This window comes from Barbus barbus, assembly GCF_936440315.1.
Source record: "Barbus barbus genome assembly, chromosome: 9".
Taxonomy (NCBI): Eukaryota; Metazoa; Chordata; class Actinopteri; order Cypriniformes; family Cyprinidae; genus Barbus; species Barbus barbus.
Genome location: NC_136737.1, coordinates 31234956 through 31256523, shown reverse-complemented (window position 1 = coordinate 31256523; position 21568 = coordinate 31234956). Strand labels below are relative to the sequence as shown.

The window sequence follows — 21568 nt, the reverse complement described above, 5'->3', positions numbered from 1 at the left end:
CCATGGTAAATGATGGCGATTTATAGACTGAAAAGCCTCCGGACTGTATCGTTAGTTTACTAGAAGTAGATTAAATCAAATCGAGTCATGCGTGTTGAACACTTCACACTGGATCTCACAGCGCTGTAAACGGCTGATAAACAGTCTGAGTGTCGCGCTTCAAATGACTAGCGCAGTTTTCATTATATCGAACTCTTCATATCGTTTTAATCAAGGAAATTTATATCGCGACAATTATCGTTACCGATTTATCGCCCAGCCCTAATGTGCAGTGTAACAGTTCTCACTCAAGAGCACACAATGTGCCTTTATTGCCTTTACATTTAATAAGAAACAATCTGTATCCTATTTGCACAAAACACCCACTACTGTCACATCGAGAGAGATGAAAGTGAAAAGCTGAAAAAGGTAGAGTGTCCCATCGGCTCCATCAACCACGGCCCAGAAAGACCCAACAACACAGACTGACAGATCAATTTATCTCACGACAAAGCTGTGCCAGAACGCCTTTCTTCTGGGTGCGCCTGTTTTTATGATCACAAACACATCTATGTGGGAACTACATTCCAGAAAACACCTCCATACAGACAGACTCTAGAATTACAACGCAACTGCAAATACGCAAACGTCAAACGCTTTACACTCAATAGCATTGTTTTTAAATTTCAAATAAAACAGTGTAAAAGTCAGTCTCTATAATTAAAGTTACGAATGTTTCGTCACTTTCCATTTGTATTTTTTTAAAAAGTAACAAAATGCACAAATCTCGTTCTTTGGCGTAGGAACTATTAGATATGTAGATATAAATTATCATCAAACATAAAACAATCAGATGTTTTAACTACATCAAATGTCTCTCATACGGACCTGATCTTATTTTCTCAATTTTCATATGAATTGCAGTGTTGACTGAATTCGCTAAGCTGAACCATTCAACCGTAGTCACAATTTGTTGACTGAGAATTAAAAACAAAAAGTTCCTTAATTTATAGATAATATGCAATATTTGGTCCCAAATTAGTCATATCTTACTTGCAACAGTTATTTTTGTCTTCAATCAAATCAACAAATAAATACATTTTTATAGAAAGTTATTTAATGCATATTGTTAGGAAATAATAATAAATCAGGATTTTAAACCGTTCCCAAACATTTTAAATTATTATAACAGAGTTTTCAAATTTGGAAGGGAAAACTAATTTGCTTAATTAAATTTTTTTTTTCTTTAAGGCCTTTTGCACACCTTGTTCATGGAAAGTGTGTCTTACTTTTTTGCATAATGAGAATAAATAGTATTTCACAATAGTTTTTTCAGAGTGTCTATGTACACAGTGCAAATAGCCCGCCTTGTTGGCAGAGGCTATTTACACTAACCCCGCCCATCAACGTGTGATTGGGTTATCAACACTAAAAAGACGCTGGTTTCACATCTGTTTCAGTGGCGTAGATAGTAAGGCGCATGCTTTTTGGCGCGATTGACCCGAGTTCGAACCCGCCTTTTGCCGAACGTTTTTCCTCCCTTTTCAAATCTCATCGGAAAGGCATTTACTTTCAATAAAAATTCTGAAAATAATCAAAAAGTTGAAAATAAAAGTATTGGGTAGGTGTAGGGAGGGCTTTGCTGTTCCTATAAGGTTGCATCCATTTAATAACTTGAATTAAAATTATAATTTACACAATACATTATTATCGCGTACTGGTTTATAATGTACTACAATACTGGGGTGCAGATAAATAAGTATCAATAGCAAAAAATCATGCTATTTTAACACTGTAAATATAATCTATAGCTATTTTCATTATTGCAAATAGCCGCTGCCTATTTTGTTTAAATTTGAGTTTATTAGTTCAAAAGTAAAAACTGATCACTGAAGTCTGGAAAATGTGAGATTATAATAATGGATGTAACTGTGGAATTAAAACAGCATGTGCAAAAAAGTGCACGTATTACAGGGGCATAAATGACAAACTAATTATTTTGTTCTCTAATGAACAATATATATATATATTGAAGTTTGTAAAAGATCTCATGAGCACAGCAGAGATGTCTCTTTACACGTAACCTCTGACCTCTCTCTGTCCCGTGGAATGTGTCCTCTGAACAGTTGGAAGCAAAAACAGGGAGAAAAAGGGAAATCAAGGAAAAAAGGAGAGAAGCTGTGTTTTTTCTTGGCAGTCTGCTCTGGTAAATAATCAGCAGAGGAGCCCGAGCTTCTATTTTTAAAGCCATATTTCTAAAAACAACCACAGCAACATTCCAGTCAAACACTGACAAGCGTGTCATTTCCTGTAGTGGGTCCTACAGTGCAGTGTGTGTGTGTGAGAATCCCTATGAATTATAAAGACGTGATCACAAGCAGGCACCACATGTCTGTTTCCCGTCACTAGTCCTCACTAACAGAGGCTGAACAAACACACTCTGGATGAATGACACTGTAAAGTGAGCATCACTATGACCAACAAACTCAATAGAAATCTCACTCTCACTGATATAACAATTAGGGCTGTCAAAATGGCTGAAAAACTCAAATTTGAATTTTGTACTTAAATATCATCAATATCCCAATTATATTCGAAATTAAAAGGCATAATTTCGGTTAGGGAGAAAAAAATATTTTGGCTTCTCTCCTATTTTATTTTAAATTCAATTTTTTTTGACAGCCCTAACAACAATATTAAGAGAAATATTCAACCACTATTATTTCTGACATAATCGTGCAGCCCTGGATCAGTTAATACTAAAGCTGCAGTCACATATACTATTGTTGGACAAGTTTCCATAGGCAGAATCTAGTCATTTCAAGAAGAATCCACAGATTCAGGAATTTTACCAAAGAATTTGGTCACATGGTTTCGCTTTGTTGACCAAAAGAAAGCTGCTTGGTTTGAAAATGACTTCTGTTTGAGCTGTGCTTCATACATCGCTACTCTACTGATAATACAGTAGACGATGGACCTTTTTGCCTGCGATATTTCACCAGATTTTCTCTAATGTGACCACCCTTGTGGCAGAGTTATGAACTGTGGTATACAAAATCTCACCAATGACACGTGTTAAAGCTACTATATCTTGAATAGGCATGTTACCTTGATAACTTCCAGCAACATGTTGTTTATAGATGTTCCTCTGTGAAACACATTTCTCTAACGACCCCCTGTAAAACTAGTCCCGTCTGAATAGGGCTTAAGCCAAATTGCACCAGTAGTTATTCCCTCCAAAATGAGCACAGAAAACACAAAAGTCATCAGATTGGGCAAACGAATTATTCAAAATGCCGATTAAATGAGAATGCATTTGAGCAAACACTGGTTGAGAGGAGATATAGTCAGAGCTCATAAAAGCACAATGACAGAGCTAGAGGTTAGCCGATAGCAATTAACTGCATGCAGAGGTTTCCACAACTGAGGAAATAACCCTGATCGCTCTGTGCAGGGTAAGATTGCAGCAGAACCAGCATGCAGCTGTTATTTCATTGTTGAATACTGATTCTGGATGAATAAATGTACTGGAAGAGGATTCAGTTATGACGTCAGGCGATTAACAATGTGATGAAGTAACTGGATGATCCCTGTTGGGGGAGGAGGTAAACCAACCGTATTTACAGACAAACTCTGACATTGTGTGTGTGCGTGAACCTCAACATGAAGTCATTAATCTTGCTGTCGATACGTGAGGCAAGAGAGATCAGTGCAGGTTTCACTGACAACCTCACTGTCCATCTGTTCACGCAATGCTAATGTGCACATCAATCAAACAATAGAGGACAAGCCTCATTAAAATATTCAAATGAGATGATAATTGACCGTACGGAAACAGAACTTCACATTCATTCACTTGGAAGATACTTCTCCAAAACAATGTATAGTAGACTCATTTTCAAATGAATGTGTCTTCTGGGAAGAGTCACATGACCTTGGCATTGCCAGTGTCATGATCTACCAGTTGAGCTACATCAACATATAAAATGACGTTATTTAACAATGTTGTATTCTCACAGAGGTGTTAAAGCATGGAGAGCGAATACCAAACGTCATTGAGGTTGAAAGTCGTTCCGAAGCAAACTGATCAATGCAATCCCTTCATTAACGGCCTTTCATCGAATGGTGTTAGTGACGTGTACAAGCAAAGGTCGTTTAACGAATGTAACTTCGCTATTTGTGACCATTTTAGGATCGCGCCTCCAATTTATTCAAGACTCACTTGGGATTTCAAAACCCTGAACTGCTCTTAATGAACAACAAAAGATGGGGGAGGGAAAACTATTCATTTTTTTTCGCAAAAAAAAAAAAAATCCATCAAATCAGCGGTTCTCGATTTTCTCTTAAATTTATGAAATCTATGCTTGACAAAGCATTTAATGGGGTATTTAATAGTAGCCCACTAATGGAAACGGTATGAAGAAAATGTCACGCTTCACGCGTCAACATTGCCTAAAAATGAGCCTCTGAGTGAGCCAGTCATCGGCTAACATCACTTTATGACAGCTTTGGGATTTTGGAAATCACCCACTGTACTGCAAGGAGAGAAAGGACGTGAATGTTGCTTTAAAATGTTCAGTGGACACCAAGACTGAGGTTTGCTCCGCTGTAGACTAATTGACTTGCATGAGCTTTGATGTTGTTCTCATCACAAGAGGCTGCGTCATTCCCTTTAAGGTCATCGCTGCTTATAAAAGCCAAGAAACAGCCTCTCTGACATTTTCTGCTCCAAGACAAAAAGGCAAGCCTTTTATTCACTGCTATTATCATCCAGTTCAACAGATATTTATGTTGGATTGGGAACATTTGATCTACCTGACAGTTCTCTCTCTGTCCATCGATGGACATGCTAAAACATGTCAGCAGTGTGATAAAAATGGTGGCAACGTGCTAACAATGCCCTGTAACAAGCTAAAACATACTAGTAACACAAAAAAACAGGATAATGACAGGCTAACAATCCATAAGAACATTAAACATGCCAGCAACTTGCTACAACACTTTAGCAAGATGCTAAAAATGCCTATAAACATGCTAAGCATGTTATCAACATGTTAAACTGCCTAGGCAAATGCGGTTAAGAACACAAACATGCTAACAATACCAAATAAAATGTTAAACATGCTAACAATGTGTGTTTCTGAGTGAGGTGTTGCAATTTTACTACTTTTTACTACACTGAAAAAACACGATAATGACAGGCTAACAATGCATAGGAACATTAAACAAGCTAGCAACATACTAACAGCACATAAGTGCATATTAAACATGCTTAAATTGTTAGCAACATGCCAACAACGCCTACAAACATGCTAAACATGTTAGCAACACGTTAAAATGCCTAGGAAAATGCGGTTAAGAACAAACATGCTAGCAACATGCTAACAATACCTACGAACATGCTAACAATGTGTGTTTCTGAGTGAGGTGTTGCAATTTTACTACACTGAAAAAACACGATAATGACAGGCTAACAATGCATAGGAACATTAAACAAGCTAGCAACGCCTAAGTGCATATTAAACTTGCTAAACATGCTAGCAACATGCTAACAATGCCTATAAACATGCTAAACGTGTTAGCAACATGCTAAAATGCGGTTAAGAAAACAAACATGCTAGCATCATGCTAACAATACCAAAGAAAATGTTAAACATGCTAACAATGTGCGTTTCTGAGTGAGGTGTTGCAATTTTACTACTGTTTACTACACTGAAAAAACACGATAATGACAGGCTTACAATGCATAGGACCATTAAACAAGCTAGCAACATGCTAACAATGCCTAAGTGCATATTAAACTTGCTAAAACATGCTAGCAACATGCTAACAATGCCTATAAACATGCTAAACATGTTAGCAACATGTTAAAATGCCTAGGAAAATGCGGTTAAGAACACACACATGCTAACAATACCAACGAAAATGTTAAACATGCTAACAATGTGTGTTTCTGAGTGAGGCGTTGCAATTTTACTACACTGAACTGGATTCTTAGTCTAGGAAAACATCCTCGGAGGTTTGCGTTAGTTCAGCAGTAACATAACGACCATGTTTTTTGTGATCAAACATGCATCTCGAAAACCCTTGGTCAAATGCATAACGCACACAAACAAAACCTTACTGAGAGTTTAGAGCACTAAAGATTTTGAGGAATAAATCAAATTAAAAGTTATTAAATTATTTGTGTGTCTACAAAGATACTGAGAACAAAAATCTCACAACAAATGTTTCTAATGTGCTAGTGTATGTCTTAAAAAACAGGCAACTGGGTGAAAGTCAAAAATGTGCGAAGAACGTCACAAACATGTATTTACTGACAAAAAATTAGACATTTTTAACATAATTAAGATGTCACATTGTGAAATAACCATCACAATTAAGCAAAAAAAACACCCAATATAAAACCGTCTCAGTCAAGACATTTGAGGGCTCACCTTCTGTAGACTTGTGGGGTTGAGCTGTGTTTTATCAATGATCTTCACCGCTACCTGAAAAACAAATAGTGTTACTGGGTAACGTGTATATTTATAGATGCCTATAAATACATCTAAACATCTAACGGCTACGGGGCATCCACGTCGTCATCCCTCCCCGCGCCAGAGCAAAACGGCTCCATTTCTTACATAATCTGGCGTTTCTGTTGGTCCTGCATGCATGTTCTGACGTACAGGCTGGTAAATAATGCATGCTGTTTCCAGCACAAGCTAATGTCTTTATTTTAAAACGCAAAATAAATCTCTTACGCTTCCCTGAATGAGGGAGAACTGACAGTTAAACAGGATAAATGTATAATGTGATATGTTTAATAATATCTCTATATTTTGGGGGATTTTTTCGATAACGATAATGTTTTTCCGAGTGTGTTATTGTGCTGATATCTGACTACCGTGGACAGCTGCAGTGTTTGATATTCTTCATATTCTGTGTGGTCAGTTCACATCAGTGAACAGAAATAAAAAAAATTAAGTTTAAATTGGCATTTTAACCTTTAACAAAGCCATTTCTTCTAAAAATGTGCAGCTTTTGAGTCAAATTGTTCCATTTAATCAGTCAACTAGAAGAATAAGACATTACGGCTTTTACCAAACAAATGAAACCAGTATCAACGCAGTGAATCTTTGCAGAAGTTGCATCTGAAGTGGCATTTAGATGTACTTACATATGTTTTAATGCAGTTCAGAGGGACATGGAGTGCTTTAACCTGCAGTTACAAATGCATAATGTTTTAATATTTGAAACAAAACATTAAATACTGATATTTTAAAAATGAAAAGCTACTTTAAATGTTAAATTAAATCCGCCAGTAGGTGGCAGCAAATCACTATTAATAAGTGAGTCATTGCGACTGAACCGAATCATTTAAACAGTTGATTCATTCAGGAACTAAACACGGTCATGTTGAGATGCAAAACTGTTCTGTGGTGGCCGTTTGGATTTATTTTTGGTTGGAGAAATAGAGCAAAAACAGGCAATATTGTGTCTAAAACGCAAGTTTCTTAACATTGTTCATTGAACTGCTGTATAAAATCAGTATCACATTTGTAATCATGCTTATTTTTGAAGACAAATTGGCACTCTTCGTGTGATTTGAACTATATGAAATGATATAAATGTACATCTTCTGCCCCCATATCTTGAATGTTGTAATCTTTCTTAATGCATTTTAATAGACTGTGAAAGAACACACTAAGTGCACACGTGCACTGTTTAACCCACTAGACTTCATCACGTAATGCACTGCGTAGGGGTTTTGTTTTTGCAAAATACTCAGTCAAATTGCACATCGTTAAAACAACAATTAGGATATTAATCGCAGACAATATATATCGCACCCCCCTATTTCTGAGTTAGGTTTGAGAAGTAATTTGTAAATGGAAATGCACAGCCTGTACAACTTTCACACCGATGTCTTTGAATCTACATGCATTCCTAAGGACTGCAGTGTTATTATTTGAAGGTTTTATTTGCAAAATAATCACAATATGTATCTATGAAAAATGAAGCGTCAAGACCATTTCTAATGCTGGAATTCATGTAAATATTTTCTAAATATATACTGTATGTGTGTGTATTTATATATACAGAGTACACATATATCATGTAAACAAAAACTTTTATTTTGGATGAGATTAATCGTTTGACAGAACTAGTATATAAAACAATATGTATCTGCTCACCTCTCTTCCCGTTAAAACATGGCGGGCAAGTTTGACTTTAGCAAAGTTCCCTTTGCCGATGGTTTTGAGGAGTCTGTAGTTCCCGATGTGAGGTTGTTCGTCTGTGATGGACGCCACCGAGTTGCGGCAGCGCGGGAGACTCTGTCGACTGGCTGATTTCGTGGGTGGTGCTGGTGTGTCCGTGTAGCCATCGACAGACGTGTGCTGAGAGACGAAAGGAAAGGGTGGTCAATTCAAATTACACGCAAACAAAAAAAAATCTTGCAGTGTAACGTTTTCAAAAAATTGACATTTAAAAAGAAAAGCACTCCCAACTCAACCTTTCTATACTCCTATAATTTCCTAATTAATTTTCAAAACTACAAAAAAAGTGTTGATATAATTAAACTATTATTTAAAAAATAACATTGACATGATATTTGAAATTATTTAGATAACATCTCATTTCAATTGTGGATTTCATATCAACACTATTGTCTTTGTGTTATTGCTGGGAAGTAAATCAAATCTATCTGTAAATATATGCATGTATAAATATATTTTATTTTGATTTGATTAAGTTTTTGTCTACTAAAACTGCATTACAAAATCTCAAAATAATATGAAAAATGATTGAAACCACAGGTTGGACCGTAACAGGGCAGACTGCATTCACTTTTAAATGGTGTGAGAGTAATACCTATTTGTTTATAGAAATTTGTGCCAAATGTGTAATATAATAAAGGTTTTTCTTCTTTTTAAGCATTCCATTAGAATTACGTTCTGGTGTAACTTGTACATTTCAATGCGCTACTTCTTAATTGCTTTTCTATGTAAACAGGCGCTATACAGAGGTGCATGACCACTGCGTTCACTTCTTGCATCTTTTGCAGCATCTCGCACATGAATGCTGGGAGTTTAATTTAAAAGAAAATCCACTTTTACATGCAGCGCCTCTAAACAATATCAGTTCCATAACAGTGGACCAATCAGAAGACCCCGGGGGCATACAATTCATCCGCTTTAAAGAATAACATCACACTATCATCCATTAAAGCAGAACATTTGTAACAAACTCATCACCTTCAACAACAACAACAAAAAAGACAATTACAGTAAAACATTTCAATTGTAGGAATCGGTATTATTCTGTCCCCATTTTTTTTTTCAGCATCTCACGCCATGAGCATTTTTTAAAGATAACACATCACATTAAAAATGGTTTAACTTGTAAAAGTGTATCAAGACCCCTGCATTCTATTTGATCTCAGTTTGGCTGTTTCTGAACACACACACACACCCATTAGTCCTATGTGCATGACATGAACCTGACCCTAAATGAGTGTCACAGTACAAGACTCCCTTAAGGCCTCCCTAGCACTTTTTGAGCTCAGTCAAACAATTACATCAATGTGGCGAAAGCACTGGAGCTAGTTAACTTCAGCTAGACCGCAGTAGAAATCTGGTGGTCAAATATACAGAAGCTACTGGATAAAGTGAGCGGAGACCTTCAGCCTGAAGCACTGAGAGCACTTATATCAGAATCCATTACCAGAGGAGCGCTGGGACCACAGGAGTGGAGCTTCGTTTATCTGAGACTGTGTCTACGCCAGGAAGCCTGATCTGCTTTGGCCATCATGAAAGCCCTCATTTTGAACATCATGAAACAATATGATTGGTTTTAAGCTACATAAGAATGGAAAAGCCTTGTTGAAAATGACTTCCTGCATCCAATAAATATTATTTGACTTTAAACGTATTGCTCATTATGAGAGAAGAAACGATGAATCCTTAGCAGTAAAATAATGGGTCTCATCCACTAAACAAGAGTTAGGGGTGGGCGATATACTCGGTAGACATGATTAACTGGTAGAAATTTGTCGATCGGTAGAGATTTTCAACTATTGTCTCCATCACGAAAACTTGAAATGCAATCAGCAACATTTGTATGCGCGCGCTTGTCTGAGAGACGGTGCTCATGGAGCGCGGGAGTATTGAGCGAAGCTATTTTTGCTGCTTTATAGGCTTTAAACGGTTAAATACACACACTTGTGCGTGCGTGTCAAACTGTGTAACAGTATATTGGATCCAGGCAGCTCTTAAAGTGACAGCAGTCTAATATTCCTGCTGCCTGCCATTCATGCTAATCAAACAACAAAAGAGAGAAAATCTCACTGCTCTTGACTAAATCACTTTTGTATCTTCAATAAGGTGTATATATTTAATTCACACACAGTGAAGAATATGCAGTGTTTTTATATATTTGATTACTTTATAGAATGCATGTGGCATTTCTTATTTGTTCTACTGTAGTTTTTTGTAATTAGTTTCTTATTTAATTGCTGACTCGTTACTTGTCTTCAGTGAGCTTTTTTAAATTTAAAGCTAGCATTTTTTTTGTGATATTGACACTGGTGACAAGAATTATAAAGACCTTATTTAAAGAAAAAAAAAAAGTTCATGATATGTATCGTTAACGTGAAATAATATTAGTAGCTAATAGATATTCAACCAATAAACAGACTAAGTAACTTGCACAAAACTTTTAAAATGTGAACTAGAAATTTGATCATAAATTGAAATTAATTTGGAATCACATGTTTTTGGGCATTACTGTAAGAGAATTTAGCAACAGTAGACTGCTTTTACCACAATCACGTTAACTTTGTACAAACCAGTATGAACAGTAAGATATTAAACGGGTTAGAAATGTTGTACCGTTTGATGTCACAATGAAATGTTCATAGTGACAGATCTCACCAGAAAAGTCGAAAGATCCAGTTATGAGATTTTGATTACATATTACAAGTAGGGTTGCAAAGGGGTGGACATTTTCCGGTAAATTTCTGGAAACGTTCCAAAAATCCCTGGAAGATTCCAAAAAAAAAAAAGTTAAAAAATTTCTGGAATGTTTCCGAAATTCACTGGAAATTTTCCACCTTTTTTGCAATCCTAATTACAAGGTCCAAAAATCTGAAACACATGGATGAATTGTTCACAATAAGATCTAGAACTTGTATTTGCAAACTAGGTGAATTTCCATTTCCATGCTGACTTTCAAACTGGCTTTAAAACTAATTCATTAACTACAAGACGCTAAACAGCTAGAGTCTCTCACCCATCCCTAACACAAACTACAAGAGAGTACATTTCCCTGACAAAGAAACACAATGGTAGGACTTTCAAGACCGTTGTGTCCAGACCTCAGTGAATGGAAGAGCCTGTTGTGAATCACTTGTACAGTAAAGTCCTGTGACTCTGGTGAACGGAGGATGACCTGTGCTATATAACACAATAAAATGGAACAACGTCCATCACCAGAGAAAAGACCTTCTCTAGTGGTCTTACCATCACCGTGTCTCCTCTATTGTTCCTCGTGGCACACAACAACATTAAGGTAACCCAATAAAAGTCTCATCCATTTACCCTGGTCAATACGCCGTCTTTACAATGAAGGTTAGTTTAAGGGCACGACGGTCACGTGTTCAATGCATGTTAGCTTTATCAGCAACATCTGTGGTATAATGTTAACTTGAACTCATGCCTGTTTACAGTAACGATGGTCTGAGTCCAGCCTCATGGAGGGCTTAAAAGCATCAACATTTAGAATTTTGTTCAATTTTACTGAATATTTCAGCACCAAATTACTTTTCTAGGCAATTTTTTTATTTTTAACTGCAAGAGTAAAGTCAAAAATATTTTCTTTGGTATGATTTCCAACATTATTCCACTAATGTTTAAGGTTACATATGGTTTCATTCATCAAGTTTAATTTAATGTCAAGTAAAAAGTACTAAGATATTTTACATACAACATGAATGCATGTTTTTGAAGACTTTTAACCTGTTTATCCCGATTACATATTTGAGTAATTATCCTAAATTTGATATCATTCGAAAGCCTAAACACTCAAAACTCAAAGTTTGGAATTTGGAACCTTTTAGCAGGCTCCTCCCCCTAGAGGGCAGTGTCGAGCGTCATATTACAAAACTTAGGCTAGACAATAACTACAACAGGCAAAACTCAGTGATAAAACTAATCCTGTCCGAATACGAACGTCTGTGATTGCCGATAACATTTCTTTCACAGTGCGTTTGCTTGTGTGTTTTGACCAACGTTAATTGCCATAGACGCTTTTACCGTGCACATTTTTTAAATGTTTGCCTCTTGGCAAAGAAAAACAACAATAAAAATCACGAGCCAGATCACGTAACGTTAAACTGTTAAGACTGGCTACTGTAAAATCAGCCTCAGGTAAGATTACTCACGTTCATTTCTGCACTCGATTACATCATGTTTTAATTACATATGTATCTTTACGAAAATTAAATATGGTTTTACTACAAAAAAAACTAAAGTAACCACACATCAACCATGGTTTTGCTATTTGCTAGCATATAGCTTCACAATGGTATCTGTAGTAAAACTGTGGTTATATATGGTAATCAATCCGAACGACTATACGCAGTCACGCATACAGTGCGCGCGATCTCTGCAACACCCAGATGTACAAAACAGACCCATACACGAAACTCGCAGATGTCAGGTGATAAGAATCAAAACTCAAACATAGTTTAGATAAACTAGTCCCATCCAAATAGGGCTTTTGGTGGTATATTTTGTGATATAAGCAATATTGCAACAGCGATTTAAAAAATTTGAGACAGGAAAATGCATCAAATCAATCGAAAGTTTGGGTGTCTTTTTTGGTATAGCAGCTAAAAATCTCACAGCAACCTCAATTTGTGATACGAACTTCAAACGCCAATAACAATTAATATTTTATAGAAAAAATGCATAATTGTGCCAAAACCATTGCTTAACAACGAGACTGTATTTAGAACAATACGCAAATGAGATTTTATATAATTTTGCAAATTAAAAGTCCTGCTGAAAAAGAAAAATCATAGTGAGGGACAGGCCAAAAATCTTTTAGCATAAATTTTATTTATTTAAAATAATATTTAATTGACTTTTTTTAATGTTCTATTGATGAAATGCATAGTATTGGTATGTTTTTAGAGTTCAAAATAATTTGTTGCTATATTAATGCTGTCTGATTATATCTTAAGAATGCAATTCTGTGGAATGCCCCATTTGCATTTAAAATGGCTTTCACTTATCTTTTGACCAACCTCACGTCTCTATTCCAAAGTGCTCATTAATTACAACCATTTGCGTTTGGATACTGCATTTTCACAGTTAAGACTTTAAATAGGCTATATTTTCAAGCTAGAATTTTTTTAATTGATGAATATCATTAAGCTTTCAGGGAACTGACACCACATGACATCGTATAACCTTTCCTTTTCATAAAAAGATCAAGTTATCTTTAAGAGACTTATTGATCTTGACACACAATCTTGCAGGTCTTCTGGGTCCTCTCTATGACATCATTTCCTGCTTTAAAGTGGTTTTGTTCATGCATGCTGGCTGCCACAACATGCCATTCCTGGGTATAAAGACATAACTTTCTTTTATGGACATTTATTTTCTAGCTTAGCAGTCAAATAAGGTCCTAAACAAGGACAATTGGTGAGTTCTGCCTTGCCTTGAATAGAAAACTATTCTTGACATCAATGCAAGCAGAATTCAGTATTACAAAAAGCTAAAGCACATTTATACTCAAAGAAGCTATTAGAACATGTGGAGCTTTGAAGAAACACAGCCTCATGCCAGAGAGGAATCTGGCGCTCCGACACAAACCAAAATAACTGAAATATGACCATTTTCAGTAGAGCTGGTGTCATCCTTGTTACATCTTCCTGAGCAAACGCCAAATTTTCAACTAAATCTGGCTGGACTCCTAAAACTTGCCACCACACCTGCATTCAGGCCATGTGATTTTCTCAATAAGTCACGCCTGAAGCCTCAAGAAACGAAACTAGGATCCACATTATCTTGCATTTTGAGCACAATGGCAGAAAGCCCAATCCAGGCCTTGACAATCAGCATTCAGTGCATCTGGTGACTCAGCGAGGTATCCAATGATACTCACATGATACGCAATGCTGGCCAGGACCACATTTTGCACTTGAAGAAGGCTATACAGGCAAAACTGAATAATTGTGTAAAATAGCCTACTGCTTTCTGAATTATTAGTTATGCGCTTTCATCCTATTTTTATTAAAGGAGTCATATGACGTGATTTCATGTTTTCCTTTCTCTTTGGAGTGTTACAAGCTGTTCGTGCATACATAAGATCCATAAAGTCGTAAAGATTAAAGTCTCAAACCCAAAGAGACTAGAGCCTATTCGTTCTAAAAGTTCAAACTCAAGCACGCATCCTAAAACGCCTCATTGAAACACGCCCCCATGTCTCTGTGCTGGAAGAGTTGCAAAACACCGCCTAAAATGTAAACGCCGCAATGTCGTGGAGACGTTGGCTGTGTCCAAATATGGTAAGGGGCATCACACGCTTGAGGTGACCAATCAGAACACACCGCACTTTTCAGAACGATAAGCTTTGTAAAAATCATAGCGTTTCAGAAAGGAGAGGCAGAGCGGAGATACAATAATGTACGGTATGTGGAAAATAATGTGTTTTGAACCTTAAACCGCATAAACGCACTGCATTACACCAAATATTTGTATTTTTAGCATCATCATATGACTCCTTTAAATTATACCAAAATAATATTTTAACAAAACTTTATTTTAAAGAAAACAAACATGTTCACAGACAAAGTCATGTGGTTAAGTCAAAAGACGAAAATAAATGACATTTTTTAAATCACAAGGCATGCGGTGTGACTTCCCAAAAACATAAATATATAAACGTATAAACTAGGCCTATATAAAAACATATCTGCAAATTACGATGACGCCAATGTTGATTAAATATAAACACTGATACAGGTAGCTCCAATTATATCGACCTAATATTTGTATTTGTAGACAGGTTATGTAATAGCATAACCATTCAGTACGTTCAGTTTGAGATCATCATTATATTGACTGCTGTTACTCATCTTGCACCATGAGCACTTCATTAAGTCACCATGTCAAGTAAAAGAAGTTTTAAAACTTTTAAAAAGAACTGCATTCAGTTCCATTCTGCTGCACTGCGTCTCAAAAACACAAATGTTTGAGAGGCCCCTTAGAAGGCATCCAGGCAGCTCACTTGGTTTTAGAACAGCTCAAATTTGATCAGAAGCAACAGATAAATAGTGAACCCTGAAGAGATGAAACAGCTGCGGTTTTCCAGACTTTCATGACACAGCAGCATCGGCATTCCTGCTTTAGCATGACAATGAACACACTGCCAGGACAAAAACATTCCGACAAGGTACGATCTCCATAAACACTTCCCCCCCGTGCACACACACACACACACACACACACACACACACTTGTCCTTTACAGCACTCCCTTCTCTCGCAGCCCTTCCACTGTTACACAACTGCTGTAAAAGTGAAATCCTTCCAATGCGCGTCTGCAAGAACCCTCTAAAGCACCCTGAATCACATTTGATTTGATGGTGATGGCTCTGTTCGATCCCTGCATCACTTTCACTTCCATACTCTGTTGTTGAAACATTCTACAAGCAAGTACACAAATGGAAAAAAAACACTCAATTTCATGCATCACTGCTTTCTGTAATGCAACAGCAACATTTACACCAGGGCTGCTCAAAAGTCTACATTCATAGGTGCAAATCTGAATTTACATCAGTGTCAAAGATCCGGACCAGAACAACTGGTTATTACAAAACTTCATATTTTGGAACAAATAAAGTGCTCTTTGCATTCAAAATACATTAATAACAAGAGCAAAAGTGGCAAAACAATTAATTTAAGTGTCAGCAAGAGAGGTCGACCGAAAAGTGTTTTTCTCTGGCTGATGCCGATATTTAGACATCAGGGCAGCCGATGGCCGATATATGATGCTGATTTTTTGGTCCGATTTTCTTTTTTTCCCCTCTTTATCTCATAAAAGAGAGTTTGAGAAATGCAGGGCACACGATAGTAGCCTAATTCATGGCTCAAAACATTTCTGAAGGATGCTTTTTGTTTATGTTTGCTGACAGACACCAGTGCTTCCCACAGATTTGCCAATTCATTCTCTGCCAGCAGGAGGCGCTGTTGTAGCAGGAGATATAGCGCTTTCCTCTGTAACGGCTGTAATCAAATAAACACCGCGCTCACAAACGCTCCTTTGTCAGGCATTACAGGAAAGACGAAATGAAAATGCATCAAAGCTTTTCTGAAGATGGTCAGTTCTTTTCAAAGATACATTCATATAAACACACTTGCGCTGCATTTTAATTTTGAAACGTGCAGTGCTCAGTTTATTCAACGAAGTAGCCTATAAGCCTTTGGGAAAATCTATTTGTGGCGGTCAGTTTTGATATTGTGACAGGCTGCCACAAATAACTCAATATATGGGAAACACAGGACACAAGTCAAATGGCCATAATTTTTTATAACAAAAATTACAAATAAAAAAAAGTGGTGAAGTGTCGCCCGATTACGTCAAACGTCATAAGCTCCCTGGATGTCATGAAGGGAGCTTTAATATCTCGCCTTTGCTTTCATTTCGGACCATCTCCAAAAAGACATTAAATGATGTCTATTGATGAATGGTCTATTGTTTCGATTCAAAAGCGTCATCGTGCCGCACTTTGATTATTACGCCGGAACGAGAGTATAGTTCCTAGCCATATCGGCCTAGAAAATCGCAACTTTTCATTTTAATTATTGAAATTATCGGAGATGCTAACGGTCTAATAGGATTCAATGATCTAAGCTAAGCTAAAAGTGCTACCGCCAGACCCGGAGATCGGCTGAATGGATTCAAAAACGGTAAAACTCAACTGTTTAACTCTAGGGGAGTTGGAAAATTAGCCTATTTCCAAAAAAAGTGGAGTGTTCCTTTAAGATTTGTTTTTGTCAAACCGATCACAAGTGGATGTGTAAATGGGGTCTAATTTTTATTTAGCTTGTCTAGGGTTGTGCCGATAGACGATAGTATCGTGTATCGACGATAGCAGATGTCTTTGTCGATAGTCAAGACCATATTAGGCTCATTAACCTATTATTATCATTATCATCATTATTATAATTATTATTAGGCGGCCTATTATTTTTGGGCTAGTATTATCAAATTGCTCTGCTATTTCACCTCAGCGTCACAAAACACACTGAGGCAGTCAAAAACACATTCGCTATCTACACAGGATTTAAACTGCTGTCTAAAATAGTACGTTTGGCTTGAAGGGGGGAAATGTTTTTAAAAGCACTATGTTTTCCTACCATCCCTTATTCTTATGCTGCCTTCACGTGCTATCAGAATTATCATAAATACAAGTTTCCTAATCAGAAATTAGACGTGAATGCCTCTCAAGTCGTATTTACTACTGGGAAACTCAGAGATCATTTTGATGCCCATAAACTTTAAACATGGTAGAGGGGACAACCATTGCTGCTGCCAATGCTGTTCAATCCTATCCCCCCCCCCCACAACAACTACATCACTTTGTCTTGTCCCTAAGGTAGTGTATTTATAGGCTATAGGCCTATACGAACAATCATTTGAAACATATTGCATGTTTTATAAACCGTGAAAGCAGCATGTATTCAACCGAAAATGACCAAAAAGTCAAGTAATTGTTCAAGCAATTCAAACAACACTGGTTCATTTCCAAAATAACTCTGTTCTTCAATTACGGGGACCACTTGGGCTTCCTGTGCTTCTGTTCACACACAGACAGTAAGGCAGCTGCGATGGAGGGGGTGCGAGCGTCTTACAGTTTGACAGCTGCATTGATTTTAACAGAGAGGAGTGCACTGATATCCATAACCCTTTGACCTCTGTCAGGACACACTGCAGCAAACAGTCCCTCCTCTCATCCACATATCAGCGACTTCAAGCCCGATGACAACAGGCAAGAGTGAATGCAAACCAAGCAATAACAGCCAATCAATATCTAATGATTACTTCAAACTCTTCTTCAGGTTTATAGAGCTCATATCATGAGAAAACCTGGCAGTCTGCAACACCTATAATGCATTTAAAGAAATTATTCTGTCATCATTTACCTCGTGTCGTTCCAAACCTGTATCACTCTTCTTCTGTGGAACACAAAGATGATATTTTGAAGAACACTTTTCAGGCATTTCTCAAAATATCTTTTGTGCTCCACAAAAAAACTAAAGTCCAAAGACACGGAAGATGTGAAAGTGTAAGAATCCTTCACTAAAAACCATGATCAGCAACTCTTTGAATTGAATTGCGATAGCAGTACTGATATGGTGAGATGTTCAGAGCCAATGACAGCGATCTCTAGATGTTTCCTCCACTGATTCTGCATAAATTAATGACCCACACCCAGACGACCTCTGAGCATTTCATTAATCACAGCCTGTAATTACATGGAGTCAACCGCCCCGTGTGACCATAAAGACTCTCCCACAGGCCGCAGACCTGATCCTGACAGTGTCTGCTGCATCACTGGAGGATTTTAACACAAGTACAGGAATCCTTTACATAAGCAGAGCTCTGCAGGCCTATAACCTGAGATGACATTAAACCCACAGGAGCTTTATACGGCCTCCTGTCTTCAACTTACCGATCAAGATCATTGTGCTGGCAATGATTATTGCCTCTATGAATCAAGCTTTTTGACAAAATGCAAAAATCCCAAAACCGCACTGCATTTCCTCATACCTTCAAATCACATTTATCTCATGATAGACTGATATTTCTGGAAGGCCCAACAGCATTTTAAAATCAAACGAAGTGGAAATTTTTCACTCAATTACAGCAAAAAAAAGAAAGGCTTCTGAGAACACTGTGAACATTTATGGTGATTATTTGGTCTACTAAGTACTAAGATTGTTAAAAAGTCTCCTTTTGTGTTTCTCAGAGAGAAAGCATGTCCTTACCAGTGCAGAAAAACAGGCCGAATGAAAATGCAAACTCGTTTTGTGACAGTAGGTGTCGCTTACAGAAAAGCAGACAGAGTAGTGCACAAACTTTCATTTCTGACTTCCGCTTGTGTGTTTCACAGAAAGATAAGCTAAAGACAGCCAAACCTGAAGTGACAAAGCAATAAAAACTCTCGTCACTTCCTTCTTAAGTTGTCCTAAACAGCGGAGGAAAGCGACAGGGCATTCACCGAGTAGCCCCACCCAGTTAAATCCACGCTAAAATCCAGATCGCTATAAACCCAGTGTGAACGCAGTGTGGGGAGGGGAGGAAAATATCATTTTTACGTACAGTATTTCTTTAACTTCCCCTTGTGTCAGTCCAAATATCTACCAACAGCTTTGTCAGTGGAAAAATAAAAATAAACTCTAAAGTAGGCCTACTGAGCTTATTATATGTGTGTCCCATCAGTAGCACAGGTATGTGTGTAGCAATAGCCAACAATACACTGTATTGGTCAAAGTTATACATTTTAAATGCCAAAATTCATTAGGATATTAAGATTACGATTCCTACCGTGAATTTATCAAAGCTTAATATTTGATTAGTAATATGCATTGCTAAGAACTTCATTTGGACAACTTTAAAGGTGATTTTCTCAATATTTTGTTTGTTTTTTTGCACCCTCAGATTCCAGATTTTCAAATATTGTCCTAACATAAACCATACATCAATGGAAAGATGATTTATTCAGCTTCCAGGTTTGGTAGCAATCTCAATTGCAAAACAAAAGTACCCTTATGACTGGTTTTGTGGTGCAGGGTCACATATTAATTATAATGTAGTTACATTAAGAAAAGTGGTGCCGGGACGCTGGAGCATGAGCTCGCAGTGAGTCTGATGATGATGATGATGATGGGAAATCAATCAGATTTGATGAGGAGCAGATCATCAGTGTTGCATTGGTCAACAGCACAGACGCACCTGAGCAATCCATACAGTTACACAAACAAATATAACTCTAATAATAGCTTTAAATCAACACTGGACACGATTATCAAACCTCAGAAGACAAAACGAGTACACGCTCAAGCAATCCGGCTCGTGAAATCATTACCAGCTCGTGTCCGCGTCCGCGAGACCGCACACGAGAACAAACGCGTGATCATCGTGAATGTTAAAGCGGAGCGATACAGTGTATCTTTGACTTACATTCTCGGCGTCGCGCTCGTTAACGGTGGGCAATGGCGTTCTGGTCGACATCTTGTGTTTACAGGCCGCTCGCTCCAGCACAGCCGCGGAGCCGGGCTTAGCCAAGATAGCGCGGAAGATACGGATATCCGAGCCCAGTCACACCGGCATGTCTCCTGGCCTTCGACCTACGATGCGGCGGCTTTATAACATGCACATATCCAGGAGCGGCCCGCGTCAGCCGCGAGCGACAGAGAGAGAGAGAGAGAGACGGAGCGACGCGACGCTGCAGATGCGCGGACAGGACGAGAGTGCGCGTATGTGTGTGTGTGTGTGTGTGTGCATTGATCCACCCTGATAGAAACACACACACACAGACAGACAGGGGGGGAGGACGATGATAGACTATTTAACCCGTGCATTTGATTAAAAAAAAAAAGTTTTATAATATTAATTTCAGATCTTTGCAAATGCTTTGTCATGACAGGTTCAATCAATGCTTCATTGTGAGACTATGCCATGTTTGGGGAAAGTGCATGAACCTGCACTGCTAAAATGTGTCTTAAAATAAGCTTCTCACTATAATATGCCTCTCTATATTTGATCTGCATCACCACCTAATGGATTTCAAACAGTACTGCGTTTCTGACGCCATCTCATTAAAACCTTCAGGGACATTTATTTATTTAGTTACTGATAAAGCACAACAAATTAAAGCGTAAATGTGTATACCTAAATGATTCATTTCAATGTTATGTTGGGAATATAATCAATAGATTATGAGGTTTCACAATCGTTCCTGTTGACCATCCTCCACACCGCCAGAGGGAGCCATCACCTGACTTCTAGAAGTGCTAAAACACTGTACTAGACTATAATTATTCATTTATTGACTGTCTGATATCATTTTGCATGGCCAAATACAGGGGTTGGACAAAATGTGAAATCCTTGCAGTTATCTTTAGTTTAGATGCTCTAGTTTGTGTATGAGTGTAGTATAAGTTGTGTTCAGCAATGTTCAGTACAACCCTGCTGAAATAATCAATAGACCCCTGCCCAAAACACAACAGAAAATCTAATGGATTTAATGGTTATGATGGGAATTGTATTGGTTTTAATGGAAGCTATAATGGTGTCTACCGGTATGAGATGGATTTGGTGGGATGTTAAATCCTAAAACACACTACAAAAAGGACTTTTGTAAGGTTTTACTTGAAAAAGCTAATGGTTCATATTGATGGAAACCATTAGAATTTATGTGATGGTTTCTGTTGGGCTTCTATTGTTTTTTAGCAGCATTCTGTGAAATAATATGCTTGTTAGACATCCAAAACGGATAAATCATGGTAGTCCGGTTAGTGTTTGTAGTC

General features: G+C 37.5%; 1 protein-coding gene across 2 annotated transcripts in view; it reads right to left on the bottom strand.

The window, feature by feature from the left end:
- Positions 1-20515, bottom strand: part of LOC306874670 (serine/threonine-protein kinase MARK1-like) — a 45704-nt gene extending 25189 nt beyond the window's left edge. For both annotated transcript variants that reach the window (XM_079424876.1, XM_079424877.1), the window contains exons 1-3: positions 20220-20515; positions 8160-8363; positions 6417-6470 (exon numbers count right to left, since the gene is read on the bottom strand). In XM_079424876.1, coding sequence (XP_079281002.1) covers positions 6417-6470; positions 8160-8363; positions 20220-20270 — 309 coding nt within the window. In that variant the 5' untranslated portion in view covers positions 20271-20515. The remainder of the gene's footprint in view (positions 1-6416; positions 6471-8159; positions 8364-20219) is intronic.
- Between the last annotated feature and the right edge of the window lie 1053 nt (positions 20516-21568).